The sequence below is a fragment of the Stegastes partitus genome, unplaced genomic scaffold (genome assembly GCF_000690725.1).
Source record: "Stegastes partitus isolate 25-593 unplaced genomic scaffold, Stegastes_partitus-1.0.2 Scaffold213, whole genome shotgun sequence".
NCBI classification, from domain to species: Eukaryota; Metazoa; Chordata; class Actinopteri; family Pomacentridae; genus Stegastes; species Stegastes partitus.
This window is the reverse complement of record NW_007577944.1, coordinates 95,993-113,308: the sequence shown is the minus strand read 5'-3', so window position 1 is coordinate 113,308 and position 17,316 is coordinate 95,993. Positions and strand designations below refer to the sequence as shown.

At 45.4% G+C, this 17,316-nt stretch overlaps 1 protein-coding gene across 2 annotated transcripts; it reads right to left on the bottom strand.

Annotated features, from left to right (window-relative positions):
* Window positions 1-3,769: 3,769 nt before the first annotated feature.
* On the bottom strand, window positions 3,770-14,953 carry tmem129 (transmembrane protein 129, E3 ubiquitin protein ligase). Of its 2 annotated transcripts, XM_008280896.1 has the most exons (8): window positions 14,518-14,953; window positions 13,461-13,519; window positions 10,887-11,144; window positions 8,173-8,333; window positions 6,657-6,816; window positions 6,497-6,569; window positions 6,203-6,421; window positions 3,770-4,230 (listed from the first exon to the last, which is right to left on the bottom strand). In XM_008280896.1, exons 1-7 carry the CDS (start codon window positions 14,720-14,722, stop codon window positions 6,237-6,239), a joined length of 1,101 nt encoding a protein of 366 aa, XP_008279118.1. In that variant the 5' UTR covers window positions 14,723-14,953; the 3' UTR covers window positions 3,770-4,230; window positions 6,203-6,236. The 2 variants fall into 2 exon arrangements, with proteins under 2 accessions (XP_008279118.1, XP_008279117.1); XM_008280895.1 differs by lacking the exon at window positions 3,770-4,230 and having other exon boundaries at window positions 5,681-6,421; window positions 14,518-14,952.
* Window positions 14,954-17,316: the final 2,363 nt, after the last annotated feature.

Here is a 17,316-nt window from a genome sequence, read left to right as displayed (position 1 = left end):
ACTGATGTTGCTTCTTTGAGAGCGGGTCTATCGCTCAGGACCACGCCCGCTGATAGGGGGGGACAAACGGGTCTGTTGTCCCGGGCCCAGAGTGGCGGGGGGGCCCAGAACTGGACCCTCATTGAATTATGGATTTTTTTCCCCCAAAGAAGGGCTATTAATGGAAAGAAACAGTGCAATATTTGAGTTAGAAGTTTTAATTTGTTTTCGTCTGAACTGTCCTTAATATCTTTGGAGTTGCCCTCCACCCCCACCTCCAACATTAAATGGTTTGACCCCTGATCAACATCTGATGTCCTTTTATTGGAAGTTCGGATTTTGCACTTCAGCACCAAAATGTCCGCTCAGCAGAAGTCTGGTGCTCAGAAAAGGAAAAAGAAGAGAAAAGGAGAGGAAGAAAATAGAGGCCTTAGAGATTTGCTTAAAAAATACTTTAAAAAGGTGGTGACACGAAGCTGGAACTAGTAAAGTCAACGTAGAGCGAGGTAAGAAACAGCGGAGCCAACGTTTGTCAGCCTTGTAACGTTATTTGGCTAGCTCCTAATATCCATTAGCTGCGATAAAAATCCTGACAAAACACGGGTTGTTTGACAGAAACAGACGAGTTTAGTGGCTCCGTCAGAGAGGATGAGACAGAGAGGCCGAGGCGAGAGATCCACCTGCCGTCAGGTAACAGAGATGAGGAGGAAGGGGCCCGCTGGTCCGCAACAGAGGGACAGAGTCAGACCACGGATGAGACTGAGAGAGGGAGCGAGTCACGGTGGAGCGGGAGGGGCTTGCTGCCCCACATGTAAAGAAAGCAGAATAGAGGAGAATAAGAGGAGGCAAGGTGAGGAGCAGGTGAGGAGCAGGTGAGGAGAGGAACAGGAGAGGAAGAGCAAAGAAAAGGGGAGATGTGGGTGAGTGGGGGGGGGGCAGGGAAGGCTGTCAGCTGGCCTGCTCAGGACTACCAACATTATTTCTATTTGCTAAATGCCACAATAATGAGAGAGTTAATGTTTTATTACTTTCTTCATAGTCAGAAATTTCCAGCCATCTCCTTAGTTCAGACAGGACACTTTGTCAGATTTACCCATTTACTTGGGATCACATACATTGAGCTTGGTGGTGACTTTGCTCGAGTGATGCTCTGGAACAATCTGAGCAAGCATGACACAGATAGTCCCAGAGATCACAAACCGTGCTCCCATGAAACTATGTGTAGCGACAGCCCTGTCGCATTTCCTTTGAATTCTGGTGAGACCTTCTCAACTGCATGCGAGAATCAGCACCCGCCGAGAGCAGGCAGAAGAACATGCGGCAACACACTGGCCACAGTGCCCTGATCCAGAGGAAATATTCAATATGGGAATGAAACTATGTGTGTGTAAATGGATAATTTACAGTGGATGTGCCTTGAGTCACTTCCTGAGTAAGAAAGCGCTTCATAATCTAATCCATTCTTCTTCTTCTTCCTCTTCTGATTATGTTTATGATTATGATTATGATTATGATTATTATTATTAGTATTATTATCTGGAGGCAGGAAACCAGGATCACCTCAGTGACTGATACAAAGGAATTACACCAAAAGAGAGACTATGAGCAAATGCCAAGCACCCCTTCCACTGTCTGGGCATTCATAACCTTCATGAACCGACATAAAAATGCGTCCCAACAACATGCAGTAATCCTGATCATGTACAACACAAGCATCTGTGTCCTCTAAGCAGAATTAATGCTTTTAGGCAGGGAAATGTTCATGTGCTGCGAAGGATGAGCAAAAGAATAAGTTGCATAGATTAAGGGAGACCACGGAATTGGCATGGGAGGTGGAGGCAAGCAAACCAGGGCCTGGGAAGGGCCTTCCAGAGTCCAAGTTGCTGAGGCTCATTTCAGCTCGTGTTGGTTAACTATCCAGGCATGAATCATGAAAGAGAAGGGACAGAAGCATATCAGTGCTGGCAATAGAGATTGGAGCATCTTATGATATTAATCAGCTTGAAAGTCTAAAGTCGATGGATGCTTATGCTAAACTTAAGAGAAGACAGGTATAGAAAGTCATGCATGGACGAGAACTTTTCAGTGTGGATTGGACCTCCCGTAAGAAACACTATAAGCTACGAGAAGGACCGTTATAAGATGGTACTTACATATCGACTAAACACCCAGACCGTAAGTGAGAACAGACTTGCACCAAGAATATGAAATGGTGAGATAATCATTGTTGTCTCTGAATGAACATCTTGGCCACTGGAGAGGAGGCAACGAAACCATTTCCCAAAGCTGGAAACTGCAGGATCTAAATTTCTTAAATGAAACTAGACTTCAGAATCAAGTTTATAGACTAAGCGAAGCGAACAAGTATTGAACCAGATTATGTGGACTTGATTAGATGGTCAAACGTTGGCAAGGCTGCTGTAGGGAAAGAAGACCAGATGAGAGTGAGAAGCAGTCCTAATATAGACTGATGCTTAGTTGCCTCGAAATGTGACAATTGATTCCTTGCCATGCATCTCCTGAAGGGAGGGGAATAGATTGTAACTAGCAGGCTGGAGCTAACAGGCAAGGATGGAAGCTCCTTGGCTATAAATCCGCCAACTTTAGTTCTTAAGAAACCCCCAAACCTGCTAAGATGGCAGTATCAGATTAGAACCTTGAGGTGACTGATGATTCTCGTGTCATATCTCATGTGATATCCTGGTGCCTGAATAATGGTGACCTGCTGTGAGTCTCACTGCAAGTCTTCATGTTTCATGGTTAAGGTGCCTGGGTGAGGACCATATTACACAATTCATCATAGATTGAGACGATATAGCTTCGACAAACTTCTCAAAGTATCCCTAACTTGTCCTAGGCAGAAATAAAGTCAAGTTGCCAATATTTCTGATGAAACATTGGACTGTGATGATGACACCACGATGTTCCACTGTTCTTCACACTATTGTTCTTTGCTGTTCTTTGTTGGCATGGCTTGGTCTGCCTTCTACTTTGAACTTCTCCAGAAGTACTGTAAGTGACAACAGCTACCTGACAAGGTTTGCTCTTCAAGTGCCTCCATAAAGGCCTTCAGTCTTTCACACTTTCCGACCCACTGGCACACTTCCACCTCCAGGATCTTTGTGGTCGTCCTGGTCAGGTCCACATCAAACATTCTGGAGCAGTCTTATCAACTGACTGTGGATTGATATCACAACAATATTGTGGAGTATTTTCTGACGACCACATTCACTGAACGAATACTGAAACATGCTTTGAGAATAAAATGTGAAGAGTCAGTCATGTTCAGTCCATCTGTACGTATGTATTGGACAATGACATGCTGCTGATAAGACCTACAGCTCATCTTTAATTAAATACAGTTTGTTTTACAGTGAGCAACTGCTGTGTGATTATCACCTGACTCCACTGTCCTGTCAGGAGCTGGACGTCATGCTCAGCTGGCTGCAAGTGCATGACAACGGTTCATATTCCTCCACCAGGCTCTCAGTCTTTATTATTATTTCTTTCAACCTTCTCATTGTTATCACACTTCAGCATCATTTCTTATGTATTTCTACATACATGTTAAATGTCCAAATGGCCTACATTGTCCTACACGTGGTCCACACATCTGGCCTAACAGATATCACTATCCATAAAGGTGACTGTGTGTGACATAGGATGCCTGCTAGCTCCTAACCACTACTGCAGTTATGTGTCAGCTCATGCTCATTACTTCTGGCACTTCTTTACCTTGTGGAGTCCTCCTTGTGTTAGGGTTAGGGTGCTGTCACAGCTTCTTTTAGAATCCTGTTCATCAATCAGCCTTTATTGGAAATGACGTGCAGTTACAAGTGTTGCTGTGTGGTCACAGGTAAAGGTGTCCTTAAGGGCCTGTATTTTAAAAGTAGTCTATCATATGATCAAAGACACTTCAGCTTCAAAATATCATCATGCCAAGACAGTACATTCATGAACCATCTAAAACTTCAATGATAGTTTTGTGGTACTAGTACTGTATATGCATATACTGTCTCTGTCAGTGTTGTGCTGCTTCTAGAAGTACAGTTTCCCTGAGGTACCCCACCAAAGGGATCAATAAAGTTTTATCTAACATAATCAAAACCCAGGATCCAGTTCCAGGTGGGAGTCGGGATGCCAAGGTCCTCAGCTTCTCTATCGGCCTGCATGGTCGACTGGTGTAGGAAGCTGAGCTGTCGTCCAGGAAGAGCATCCTGACGTTCTGCTTCTGTCCAGTTTGGCGTAAACCTACAGCCACATAGACAGAATGTTGATCCTTCATACAGTTAAAGTGATGAGTTTATAAAAATGTCCCCTGTGTGGTTGCATGAACTGGGACATTAGTGGTCAAGACCAAAACTGTTTAGTGCACCAGCCTGTAAACGTGTATTCCTGCTGTAAATGTTTATTCCTGCTGTAAACGTGTATTCCTGCTGTAAACATGTAATCCTGCTGTAAACGTGTATTTCTGCTGTAAAGCTAGCCGTTGTAACATGGGGCTTTATGGGCACTGACTGGCCTCAACTGGCCTCCATGAACTGCACTTCTGGCCCTTTGCGTTGGCTGTTTCTGAACCCTGGAGTAACACACCAAGAAAAAATGTTTCCCAAAACCTCAGTGACACTTGGGTTGAACTTGGTTGATCAAACATTTCTCAGACTGTTCCTCCAGATCACGTCCTGTAACGTGGCCTGTCACAGACATGGTTCCTCATCTGAAAAATGAGGCATTCATGTTGTTCAGCTCTCAACCAACAAAATGGTCTCATATGCAGTCTGATTGTTCTTTTTTTTGAGAGTGTGTGAGTTGAAATGTCATGTAGCCACTGTGTGAGTGAATGGTGACCATCAGGCTGATCTGGTTCCTCCTGTCATAACATCTAGCTGTTGCTGCTTGAGGTACTGTGGATAGAAATAATATTTATCCATACTGACTCAGCCTCTCTCTGTCTGATCTGTAAAAACAATCAGAGAGGAGGCTGGAGGAGAGGAGAGGTCTGACACACCTGGTGGTAGGTGGTGTTCAGGTGCAGGCAGAGGAACCTCCACGGAATCAGGTAAGGACAAAGAGTAGACCACGACCCTCCATCACCACAGTCCACATGGTAACAGCCATCACACTTCGGACTATTTAATGTGATTGACTGCTGTGTTGACATTTAAAATGTGCTCAGCTCATAGGAAATACAGTTGTGACGAGATAATCCAATCCTTAACAATCCAAAACCTTGCTGTCCGACAGGTTTTTAGGAAAAACGAACGGAACCCATTAAAAACAGTCTTAACATGTCGACAGCCTTGGATTCCAACTCCAACATGACATTTTATGTCACAAATCAGGATAACAGCGTATTATCTGACTGAACAATCCGACAGATTGGCTACGTTCAGACTGCAGGACTTAATGCTCAATTCCGATTTTTTGCGAGTTCGTTCACATTTCCAATTAAATGTGACTTGGATGTGATCTGCTGTGTGAACTTCATATGACCCAAAAGTGTCCCGCATGCACTGAAGAGGACACGACGATGTCACACGCACCGAGCGTACGGAAGTAAACGTGGATGGTAATGGTGGAGCGTATCTGCTACTCCCCCGCTGCCACCGATGGTGGAAACAGAACTGTGACCGCTAACTAAACTGGCATCAGCAACCAAGCCAAGCCTGTGTCCAGTCAGTGAGTGGTGTCAGAAGAGGACTGGTGACAAAATAAATGTATTTTCAGATTTAACTATTTTACAAAACCAAGTGTTGTATCACTGAAAGTAATAACTAGGTTATGCAGACACAGCTGCTCATCAGCTACATGGTGGATGAATACCTGGATGAGAATAAGGGGAAGGGCTGACCAAAAACTGATATCATCATTAATATAAACTATATATTACAACAATACAGCCATGTGCCCACATAGATTTGACTTCTATGTAAACGCATGCACAATATTTATACATTGAATAAAAAAGAATCAATGCAGAGACGATTGTGGAACAGCATGTTAAGGAGCCGTTACATTTATATAATCTTAACGTTAGAACCGGCCCTCTGAGGGCAACAACAACGCTGATGTGGAACAGGATGGAGAGGAGTCTGACCCCCCTGCTCTAAATAATGACCCCCAATTAAAGAACAGAAGAAGCAAGTGCAGGATTCAGTTCAGTCTGATGTCCTGTCAGCTCCACCTGCAGAGGTGTGCTGCTGAAGGCTTCATACAAACACACCTCCACATTACTCTGAGAGGACAACGTCAGTTTGTCACTGGACCAAGGAGATGTCCAGGATACAGAACTTGGCTCTGCAGGTGGGGCAGGGGACTCTGCTAGACAACCAGGTCTCAGGTCTCTGCTGGTCTTGACGGCTGGCGAACCATCGACCCAGACACGACAGACACCACATGGGTCTGCAGAAGCACTGCTGGCACTCAGACTCATGATCAGCTCCTGTAACACACAGCAGTCACACACTCAGTTCCATGACTGAAGACGCACACATAGGAAGACGCTGCAGACTCTCACCTGCTGCACGGCACAGTCGGACCAGCTTGGTGTGGGCTGGAACCTGCATACAGCCGATGCAGGGCTCCACCTCCTGTGTGCAGCACAGGGACGTTCATTACTCTTCACTTGTGAGTATAGGACAGAATTTGTGCTGAGCTTTACCTCCAACATACGGTACCTGTCCACTGGGGAGTGTGTACGTTTGATTCAGGTCCACCTGAGCTCTGAATGTCTCCAGGAACAGCTCGCTGATGGTTTGGTGGATCACCACATTGGGAGAGTTTCTGATGGGAGCTCGGAGCTTCTCCCTGAGCTCAGCGTACTCTGTAGAGTTCAGCCTGGAACACCGGAAAACAAACATAATTTAAATGGATCATTTGTTCCTATTAGATATTCATGTGAAATGTTATAATAATGTATTGTTGTTGTATTGTTATGGCCAAAAACGCATGTTCTGAGCTCACAGGGAGCTTTGACTAGTTCCTCCTGATCAAAGGGAGTCGGTGTGAACTTTACAGTGATTCTCTGCAGCAGAGAAAATAGGACGCTTCAATTCAATTCAATTTTATTTGTATAGCGCAGTTTACAACATAGGTCATCTCACAGCCTAAACATGGTGAGGTCTAGACCAGGGGTGGGCAACCCACGGCTCTGAGGCCACATGTGGCCCTTTCATCCCTCTGCTTTGGAAAATAAATAATAAGTATTTAATTTATTTTATTTTATTTTATTTTAGTTTTTAAAATGTAATTCTAAATTTGAAGATTAAGATGACCTTGTAACATTAAAATAAAACGTGTTTAACTTTTTGTCGCTCTAAATATGCATCACAACCTCCGATGTGCGACACCTACCGGCACGAGCAGTGCTGCCAGCCTGGTGACTTTCTGGATAAATCTGCCGACTTTCCAAATCCTCTTGGTGACTTTTTTTGTGAAAAGCGACTAGCGACCAATCTAGCGACTCTTTCTGGTGTTTTGGAGACTCTGACGTGAAAACACGTATCATTGTGTTGTTCCTGTCCTCAGTGAGCACCGATGCTGCTATGAGCTCCTCCCGTCCCAATGTGCTCACAGGCGGTCAGCAGTCTGGTCAGCAGTCCAGCTGGAGGCAGCAGGACAACCAGACACTGGTTTACTTTGCTGCAGGTGAAGGATTTAAGATCGGCTTTTTATTTCATAAATATGAGGAGGATTCAAGCAGACATTGAGTATTTTATTTGAAAGTAACTTTCAACCCAGCATCTGGTTTTTTCAGAGTTCAAAATGTTTTTGTTGGAGAAATAAAATGTTGTTTCCTCTGCAGCGGTTCATTGGTTTCATAAATGCAACACTATAGTTTTTATACATAGCATAAAGGTAAAAACCATATATGCAATGTTATCTTCATGTTAGATGTCAGAAGGGTTTTGTGGCTCCCGGTGTTTTCTGTTCAGTGGGAAACGGGTCCAAATGGATCTTTGAGTGTTGAAGGTTGTTGACCCCTGGTATAGACTTTACAGATTTAAACAGAGAACCCAACAATCCAAAGTAGCCTTTGGACTTTCACTGAGCAAGTGGTTGGCAATGGTTGAAGGAACCAAAAACCCAAATAGGGAGGAGAAAGAAACCAGGCTCAGGGAAGGAGGCCATCAGGTGAGAGGTTGTACATATGAACAGACAGACAAGCAACTTGAAAACATGCTGAACACACACCTGATGTTGAAGGGTCTGACAGCAGGATTGATGCTGTCCACTCTCAGGGTCAGGATCTCTGTGGGGGAGGCGGAGTCTGGACTCAGCTGGTGCTGTCTAGAGTCTGTCACGGTTACATGACATTCACTCTGTAGGGCCATGTAGATGTGGTAGGTGGTCACCTAGCAGTCCACAAACACAAGGATGAAGGATGGACTTCTTGTTAAGAACAAAGACAAACAGCACCAGACACGTTCTTTACATGATCACTGTGTACGACATGAATACATACAGAACCAAATTGGGTTGTTCTGGAAGCCGTATACACACTGTGGTTCCACTCAGCGCCACAGAGCTTCTACACATCAGACTGACAAGTATCTACAGAACTGTTATGTGTATGTGAAGAGAAAGTGACATAATGTGCCGTGAACTTGATTTATTTGCTCCAAGTTTGAATAAACAGAAACATTGATGTTGTGTGAAATGATTTGAATCTGTCTGGACGCTGTGAACGTTGTGGACACTGTGAAAGCTGTAGTCGCCGTGGTCGCTGTGAAAGCCGTGGACGCTGTGGTCGCCGTGAACGCTGTGGACGCTGTGAAAGCCGTGGACTCTGTGGATGCTGTGGACGCTATGAAAGCTGTGGATTCTGTGGATGCTGTGAAAGCCGTGGACTCTGTGAATGCTGCGGACGCTGTGGTTGCTGTGAAAGCCGTGGAAGCTGTGGTCGCTGTGAACGCTGTGGTCGCACTGAACGCCGTGAACGCAGGGGACGCTGTGGATGCCATGGTCGCCGTGAACGCAGCGGACGTCGTGGTCGCTGTGAACGCAGTGGACGCTGTGGTCACCGTGAACGCAGTGGACGCTGTGGTCGCCGTGAACGCAGTGGACGCTGTGGTCACCGTGACCGCCATGGTCACTGTGAATGCTGTGGAGGCTGTGGTCATTTCTTAGTAATCATTTCTGATTGGTCGTGGGTTCATACACCAACAAGTCCAGCAGACTTCAAAGCTGTGCAGAGACCATCTGACCCAGAAGAAGGAATCTGGAGTTCTGGAACTGATGGACCGGCCAAGTCAGAGTCTGGATCTGAACCCTATTGAACACATTTGGGATGTCGTACTTTCAAGGATTGATCGCACAAAAGTTTTATCTAAAGCAGGTATGTGGGAACATCTAGAAACTATGTGGAGCTCAGTAACACCAGAGAGACTGTTGTAGAGTTCATAGAAACACTGGCAGCAAGAAGCAGCTGTTATCAAGGCCCAAGGAGGCCGTAGGAGATATGAAGGTTGGTTGCTATGGGTGTAAAGGGACTAGTTAGGTGGTTCAGGTTATTGGCCAAATAAATAACAGCATCTTTAGTTTTAAACAAGTTTTTGAAAGAAGTATTTATGTTTTCTTGTTTTTATGCCAGCTGCTCTGATACATTTGTTAAGCTCTGTAGATGCTTTTCTTGTCTTTTGCCATATTTACAAAACCTTAAAAACAAAAAGCAGCACACAACCTGATGAAGGTCGGACAGCTGAACATGTTTAGTGAAGTGCACTGGACCAGAGTTTCCACTGAAATGTTTTAATCGACTTGAAATGCAGCTTGTTCTGTTCTGCTCTTGTACATGTTCATCACAATCACATCGTAGCTGCACCGACTCTTCAGAAGCAGCACAGCAGACTGTAAACTCCACAGAGCTGGTAAAGGGTCTGCAGTCTCAACACCACGCGCTGAGTAGGACCTGCTCGGCTACATCTGTCCCTCACCTTTATTCAAGTGTGTCTTTATGTGTGTAGGATGATGTCCCACAGTGGTTTTGATGTGAAGTGTACATTTATTTTTCAGCATGTATAACACTATTTAGTAGTACTTCTATTACTGTGTAAAGGGTCTGAGGCAGCTGTAGGCAGCAGAACGTCTTCCATGAGGGTATATCTGTTCCTACAGGTGACCTGAGTGTTTCCAGGTGATCAAGGTGCTTTTGTGACAACCTGTAAAGCAGAAAACACTCACCTCAGTACTCAGGTCCTCACCCTGAGGCCTGGCAGTCCCCTCATGGCAGGGTTTTAATGAGAAACAGAATAGTTGCAGTTTTTTATGTTTTATTTTAGAAGAAGACGATCTTAAAGGACAGTTTTCTGTTATTTTGGAAATAAATATTAATAAAAACTGATTTTCCAACATGATCAGAACACAGTGATACTAACTCTTCATTAATAAATAAAACTCGGAGTCATGGGGTTTCATTTCCTATCACGTGTCCCTGAAAGCACATTGGATGTTGCTAGTTGTTACTTGAGTCTGGTCCATAAACGGGCAGGTTCTTCTGACAATGTAATCACAGGGACTGTACTTCTGGGATGTTTATTAAAGAAAGAAACAGACTGAAAACTAAATACAGTGTGACAGAGACATGGTTGTATGTCCACCAGTAGGGGTCATGTCTTTTGATTTGGTCATGCAAAGCTGTCCATGTCGTCACAGTTTCCTCAGCAGACTGCGTGTTTGGATGTCTAACATAAAACCTTTGGGGATCTTCACATGCTAACTGTAGCTTCATGGTTCATCTTCACTCAGCAGGAAACACCAGCCCTAATGGGAACAGTCTGCTGTAGGGGAGACTGCACACTGTTGGTCCTGATGTTTGTCTCAACACTTATTCTCCACAAACAGCTGAATGTGGGCGTACATTCTGGACACAAACCCAGTTCTTCTTTGTGAGCTTTGCTCGAACTCACCTTCAGCACCCAGCTGTCGGTCACAATAACTCTGGCTCCCGGCGCCCCTGAGGCGAACTTATCGATGCGTCTGAACTCGGTGTTGATGTTGGTGGCCACGGAGCCCCAGCTGGACTGAGGAGGCCGGACGTGGGCCTGAAGCACCTGGCTGATGGGGTGGTTGTGCCAGCGGCGGCGGGACCAGTAGATGACCAGCGTCCAGCTGGCCAACTGGAGGCAGAGGGAGAGCAGGAGAAAGGTTCTCCAGCTGTCACTCACCTGATGGAACACAACAGCACATAAAGCTGAGATCCCTCACTGGCTTCACCTGAACAGCTCATCTCTGTGGGTCAGAGCTACACATTCATACCTCCTCATCCATTAAATAATCCCACACTGAAAGTGTGAAGTTGGCATCAGGGTCGATCCCCCTCAACTCCCCAAATATTAAACAACAGTTTACACCTACCTGACCATCTTATATTTGTCAGATTTGTTTCTGTGCATGTATGAAGTAAAACATAACATCTGGGGTCATTAACAGTCTAAGTTCAAAATAAAACTAAAGACTTTTGTTTTCTTGGTGCCACTCTAGAAGCAGAATGGGAGGCAGAGCCTTCAGTTATCAGGCTCCTGTCTTATGGAATCAGCTCCCAGTTTGGGTTCGGGAGGCAGACACCCTCTCTACCTTTAAGATTAGGTTAAAAACGTTCCTTTTTGATAAAGCCCATAGTTAGGGCTGCTGGGAGTCATCTGAGCTGTCCCTTAGTGATGCTGCTATAGGTTTAGACTGCCGGGGGATTCCCATGATGCACTGGGCTTCTCTCCTCTCCTCTTTATATATATACATATGTATATGTTTCTGTAATTGCCTATCACCATTACATATGACTAACTCTGTGACTCCCCCCGAGGTTCTCCTGCGCCTGCTCTCTCTGTGGATGTCTCTGGATCTGGAGCTCCTGAATTACAGCCGCTGGCCTCACCTTCTGAATCCTGCTGCCCCCACCATGATGCCTCCTGTTACAAAAGGACAATAAATTCTAATAACTTGTTTAACTGTAAACTAAATTGTATAATTCATCCCACTCTCACCCAACTGGTCGAGGCGGATGGCCGTCCCTCCCTGAGCCTGGTTCTGTCGGAGGTTTTTTTTCCCCTGTGGGGGTTTTCGGTTCCTTCCCACTGTTGCGGACTGCTGAAGCTTATAGGGAATCCAGATGTTTTGGATTGTTGGGTGTTTCTGTTTCTGCCTTTGTGAAGTGCTATGAGATGACTTGTTGTTGTAAATATGCGCTATACAAATAAAATTGAATTGAATTGAATTGAATGAGATGACTGTTGTTGTAAATATGCACTATACAAATAAAATTGAATTGAATTGAATTGAACTCTGTGGAGCAATGTCTGAAGAGACAGTTTGGGTCATATAATGCTGGAGCTGGAGTCCTGACATGTTGGAGGCTCACTGATGGGTCCATGTGGTCCTTAACAGTCAGAAACCTCCATGTTTCTACTCCCATACTCCACAAACCACTAAGCCTTTGCTGTTCACCGTAAGAGGCTGATTTTGCCTGTGACCGGCACCAATAGGAGCCTTGAAGTGTAGTATGGTGCCAGTCAGAGGCATGCTTATGAGGAAACATGACTGAATAACACGTTTTACATCTATGGCCTTTATCTGAACACGCATTGAGTTGGAACCAGTCCAGTAGTGCCCCCACTGGAAGAGTCACACAGCACCGTTACTGGGCTGAAAGACACATCAGGGTTTTCAACTCATAGTGCTTCAGATTATTACATAAATACAATTCTGTTGGTGCCAGTCACAGGAAAGTTCAGCCTTCTCTGGTGAACATAAAGGTGTAATGTTAGGTGGACTAGAATAGACTGGTCTGGGACACTGGAGACCACATGTACACGTCATGAGCCTACAATCAGTTATCTACAAACATTTCAACACATATTTTAGCTCAATTATTTGTCACATGATGTCCCTTCAGACATTGCTCCACAAAGGAAGAAAATGACACAAAATCAACATGAGAATCTTTAACTCAGAGACCAGTGTTACCTGTGAACCCAGGCTTTACACATGGTCACCTGGATCAGAAACCTGTCAGACTGAAGATGGTGAGGCGTGGGGCAGCGAGCCATGAGAGCGTGATGACACAACTTTAATTCCTTTCTCCTCTTTTTAAATGAACAGACGACTGATCAATTCACTTCAAGTCCAACAGCAGAAGCAAGAAGACCTCCGAGTCTAAACTGTGTTCCATCCACCTTGATGGGAATGGACTAAACCCAGAGCCCTGTTCAGATGGAGGAGCGGTAATGAGAGGATCCAACACTATTCTGTCCATCTAGACATCTAGAGCAGCTGGTTCATAGAGCTACACATGTTTCTGAGGTCTGTTCACTTGGTTTATATCCCTGAATGCTGAGCTGATGTTCTGCACCATCCACATGTAGGATGGATGTAACCCTGACCAGCTATCTCTGCTCAGCTCCTCAACAGAGTGACGCTGACCTACTATGAATCTGGGGAGGTAAACAGGCAACATGGGGGTGTGTGGTGTCCAGAGGGAGGCTGACCTGGTGGACGTATCCCAGGTTCTTCTCTGGAGCAGCGATGCACATTCCCAAGTAGTAACCTGGAGAGATGAACACAACATCAGCTACACACAGACTCACAAACTGGTCACACACCGATCACACAACATGATCTGATGTGGCTTCAGGATGACCAACCAGGAATGGTCACCAACCTCCAATATGTGTGTGTCTGTGGGAGTATGGCACTGTTTCTGCAACAAGAACATGTGTGGAACGAACCTCAGGGTCAAAATACAAACGTGGGATTTAAAAGTGAAATTAAAAAAATAAAAAAGACGCAGAGTGGTTGTTAGCACTGTCGTCTCACAGCTAGAAGGTCTGGTGTTCCTCTCCATGACTACAGAGTCATCGGGCTGCTTGTAGTCTTACCTAGTGGTCCCATACACTAAAGCAGATGGCTATTTACTGTGTAAGTTCTTTTCAAAGTAAGTGTGCCAATGCATAAGCACTGAAGCTCACGTATTACTATTCCTCGGGCTGATTCTTCTGCATTCTTCCAGAGCGCTTTTCGTTGCCTGACTTGTACTGCAGCTGTGAGAAAGCCTATACAAGTTATACAGCAAACTTGCAACTCCATCAGGAATGGTCTGCTTTGACTTATGGTAGCAATTCGTGGTATGTTTTTTTTTCGCCGGTGAGGACACCCGGGATCTTTCTGCGTGGAGTCTCCATGTTCTCCCCATGCAGCGTGGGTTCTCTCCGGGTTCTCCAGCTTCCTCCCACAGTCCAGAAACATGCTGAGGTTAATTGGTGATTCTAAATTGTCCGTAGGTGTGAATGTGAGTGTGCTTGGTTGTCTGTCTCTAAGTGTAGCCCTGTGATAGACTGGTGACCTGTCCAGGTGAACCCTGAGTCAGCTGGGATAGACTCCGCCCTCCTATTGAGGGTCAAGGTGTAGCTGATGGACTCCAGCAACACAAAGGCTGCTGCTGATAAACAGGCTGAGACACAGACACACACACACACAGACACACACACACACACACACACACACACACACACACACACACACACACACACACACACACACACTGACCTAGGGGCAGCGCGGAGTGGATCAGGACCGTCAGGCTGCTCCTCCTGACGTGGTACTGGATGAAGCCTACGTCCTCGCTGCCCAGCCAGGAGGAGAACAGGTTCTGGACGGTGAGCCCGGCCGAGCGGAACTCGTTGGGGGTGAACACGAAGCAGAGCGAGAACACGACGTAGGCCAGAGTGAAGGACAGCTCCGGGTTCTCCATTCTGTGTTTGGGTTCACGGAAACAAACCGCAGCTGCGTGTTGACGGGTCCGCGTTCAACTCTTCTTCTTCTTCTTCTTCTTCTTGTTTTTGTTCTTCTTCGTCTTGCTCGTGTCGGCGGCTCGGTGCTGCCACCTGTCGACTCTCTAGCGACACCAGCTGCTGACCGGACCGGGTTCGACGGACACAACAATAACAATCGGGTTTGTTGTGTTAAAAAGTGTCCCAAACGAATAAAAGTACTTTTTATTGCTAATGTGTTTAGTACTGTGTATTCATGGCGACAGCAGTCAGACTGGCGGCTGCGTTTAGAGGCCGGATGTGAGAACTGACAGTCATTTTTCAAAATAAATCTCCCTGCAGACTCCGCCGGAAATAACATTAAAAATTAAAAAAATAAATTTATTCAATTTCAATTTTAAATTTTATTTGTATAGCGCAGTTTACTAGACATGTCAATACAAAGTCAGGTATAGACCTTACAGGTTTAAACAGAGAACCCAACAATCCAAAGTAGCTTTTGGACTCCCTCTGAGCAGGTGGTTGGCAACGGTGGGAAGGAACCAAACCCCCCCAGAGGGAGGGGGGAAAAAACCTCAGACAGAACCAGGCTCAAGGAGGAAGGAGGCCATCTGCCTCGACTGTTGGATGGAGGGGGGATTTTCTTTCTGTGAGGCCTCGTACCAAATGGCCCACAGCCTGGTACCGGTCCACGGCCCAATGGTTGGGGACCGCTGGTTTAAATAATAATTTCTGAGCTCTTTATACAGACTCCAGTCCATTCTTGACAGCCATCTTGTTCTGCTTCTTCCTGTCTTCTGGATTTAGTGTCAGGTCCTTCTGTCCTGTACTTGCTCAGATTCAGGTTGTTGCTTCCAAACCTCTATGTATCCCTACAGTGGCCTCTGTCCCTACTGTCCTCCAGGTCTTTCTGCTGTGCCCTCCTACATGTCATCAGAAAATGCTCCATTGTTTCCTGCCTTGACAATATATACAGAAAGTGTCCTGTGGTGTGTTTTCCTGTCTCAGGACATCTGTGGTGCATGTAATGGCAATCAGGTTGTCTTGATACCATAGTTGGCTCAAACTTTGCTTGTTTTGTGACTCAAGGACAAAAACTTGCTCCTGGGGCACTGTGACAGCCTTTCATCCACTACTTGTAATCCAGTGGTGGCCTGTGCATTTTCCTCCTGGGCCTTCAGTGGCATCCACTGGCCTCACCTTCTGTATCCTGCTGCCCCACCATGATGCCTCCTGTTACAAAAGGACAATCAATTCTAATAACTTGTTTAACTATAAACTAAATTGTATAATTCATCCCACTCTCACCCAACCGGTCAAGGCAGATGGCCGTCCCTCCCTGAGCCTGGTTCTGTCGGAGGTTTTTTTTCCCCTGCGGGGGTTTTCGGTTCCTTCCCACTGTTGCGGACTGCTGAAGCTTATAGGGAATCCAAATGTTTTGGATTGTTGGGTGTTTCTGTCTCTGCCTTTGTGAAGCGCTGTGAGATGACTTGTTGTTGTAAATATGCGCTATACAAATAAAATTGAATTGAATTGAATTGAATCCTCCCTGAATCAAACACCTCTGAACACCGTTGTTATGACGCCACGGCTTTAGAAACCATCAGCATTATGCAGAAAGGCAGCATAACAGGATGTTGCACCGCAGACAGGGATCTCATGTAGCCAGAATGAATGAATGGCATCACTAAAGCAAGAAACCCAGTTAAACCATTCAACAAGTCTCCTTTCACTGCAGCCTCAGCTGCACCACATGCATCACATCCAACAGGAGCATCAGTGACAGCCCAATAAAAGGACAAATATATATATTTTACTCACCAAACCTGTGATGGTTTGAACACAACTCAATCCTCCTTTCTTTCCTCATAAACAGTTTAGTCACTCTGTGGAGCAGCTAATCCAACAATCAGTCCTGTTCTATCTCCATGGAGGCTGATGCTGACAGTCGGTCTGTCCAGTCGTGCTTCTGACGTAAGGTTTAATTCGCTGTAGGGCTGAGAATGTTCGCTCGCTTAACTTAAAAAAAAAAAAAAAAAGCAATACTTTTAAGTGAAAGTTTTAACTTGTGCAGGGCGCTACAGACGGGAACCGCTAGCTTTGGCTCAGCTCTCTGACCATCCAATCAGAGGATGTGGAAGTGCTGACGTTATTGTAGGCCAGCTAGCTAAACATGATCTACCCTCCTCTCCATCAGAAGATGATCACAGCATCTTACTACAGAGATTGGAACACGTCACTGGGCTTAAAGGAACTGCACTAAACTGGTTTAAATCATGTTTATCAGACGGATTCCAGTTTGTTCATGTTGATGACTGTCTTCCACTCACAACAGTTAATTTTTTCATTGTTTCAGTAATTTTCACTGTTATGCAGACGACACCCAGCTATATTTATCTATGAAGCTAAGTGAAACCAATCAGTTGGTCAGGCTCCAACATGTCTGAAGGACATAAAGGCCTGGATGACCTGCAACTTCCTTCGTTTAAATTCAGACAAACTGAGGTTATTGTATTTGGCCCTAAACACCTCAGAAACACACTCTCGAACCAGATAGCTACTCTAGATGGCATCG

Excerpts from the sequence above, each read along its gene's own strand:
- tmem129 (XM_008280896.1), bottom strand. The coding sequence starts at position 14,722 with ATGGAGAACCCGGAGCTGTCCTTCACTCTGGCCTACGTCGTGTTCTCG. Across the intron at positions 13,520-14,517 it reads CCACTCCGCGCTGCCCCTAG|GTTACTACTTGGGAATGTGC; the intron begins GTCAGTGTGTGT and ends TCATCTCTCCAG. Across the intron at positions 8,334-10,886 it reads CCGACAGCTGGGTGCTGAAG|GTGACCACCTACCACATCTA; the intron begins GTGAGTTCGAGC and ends GTGGACTGCTAG.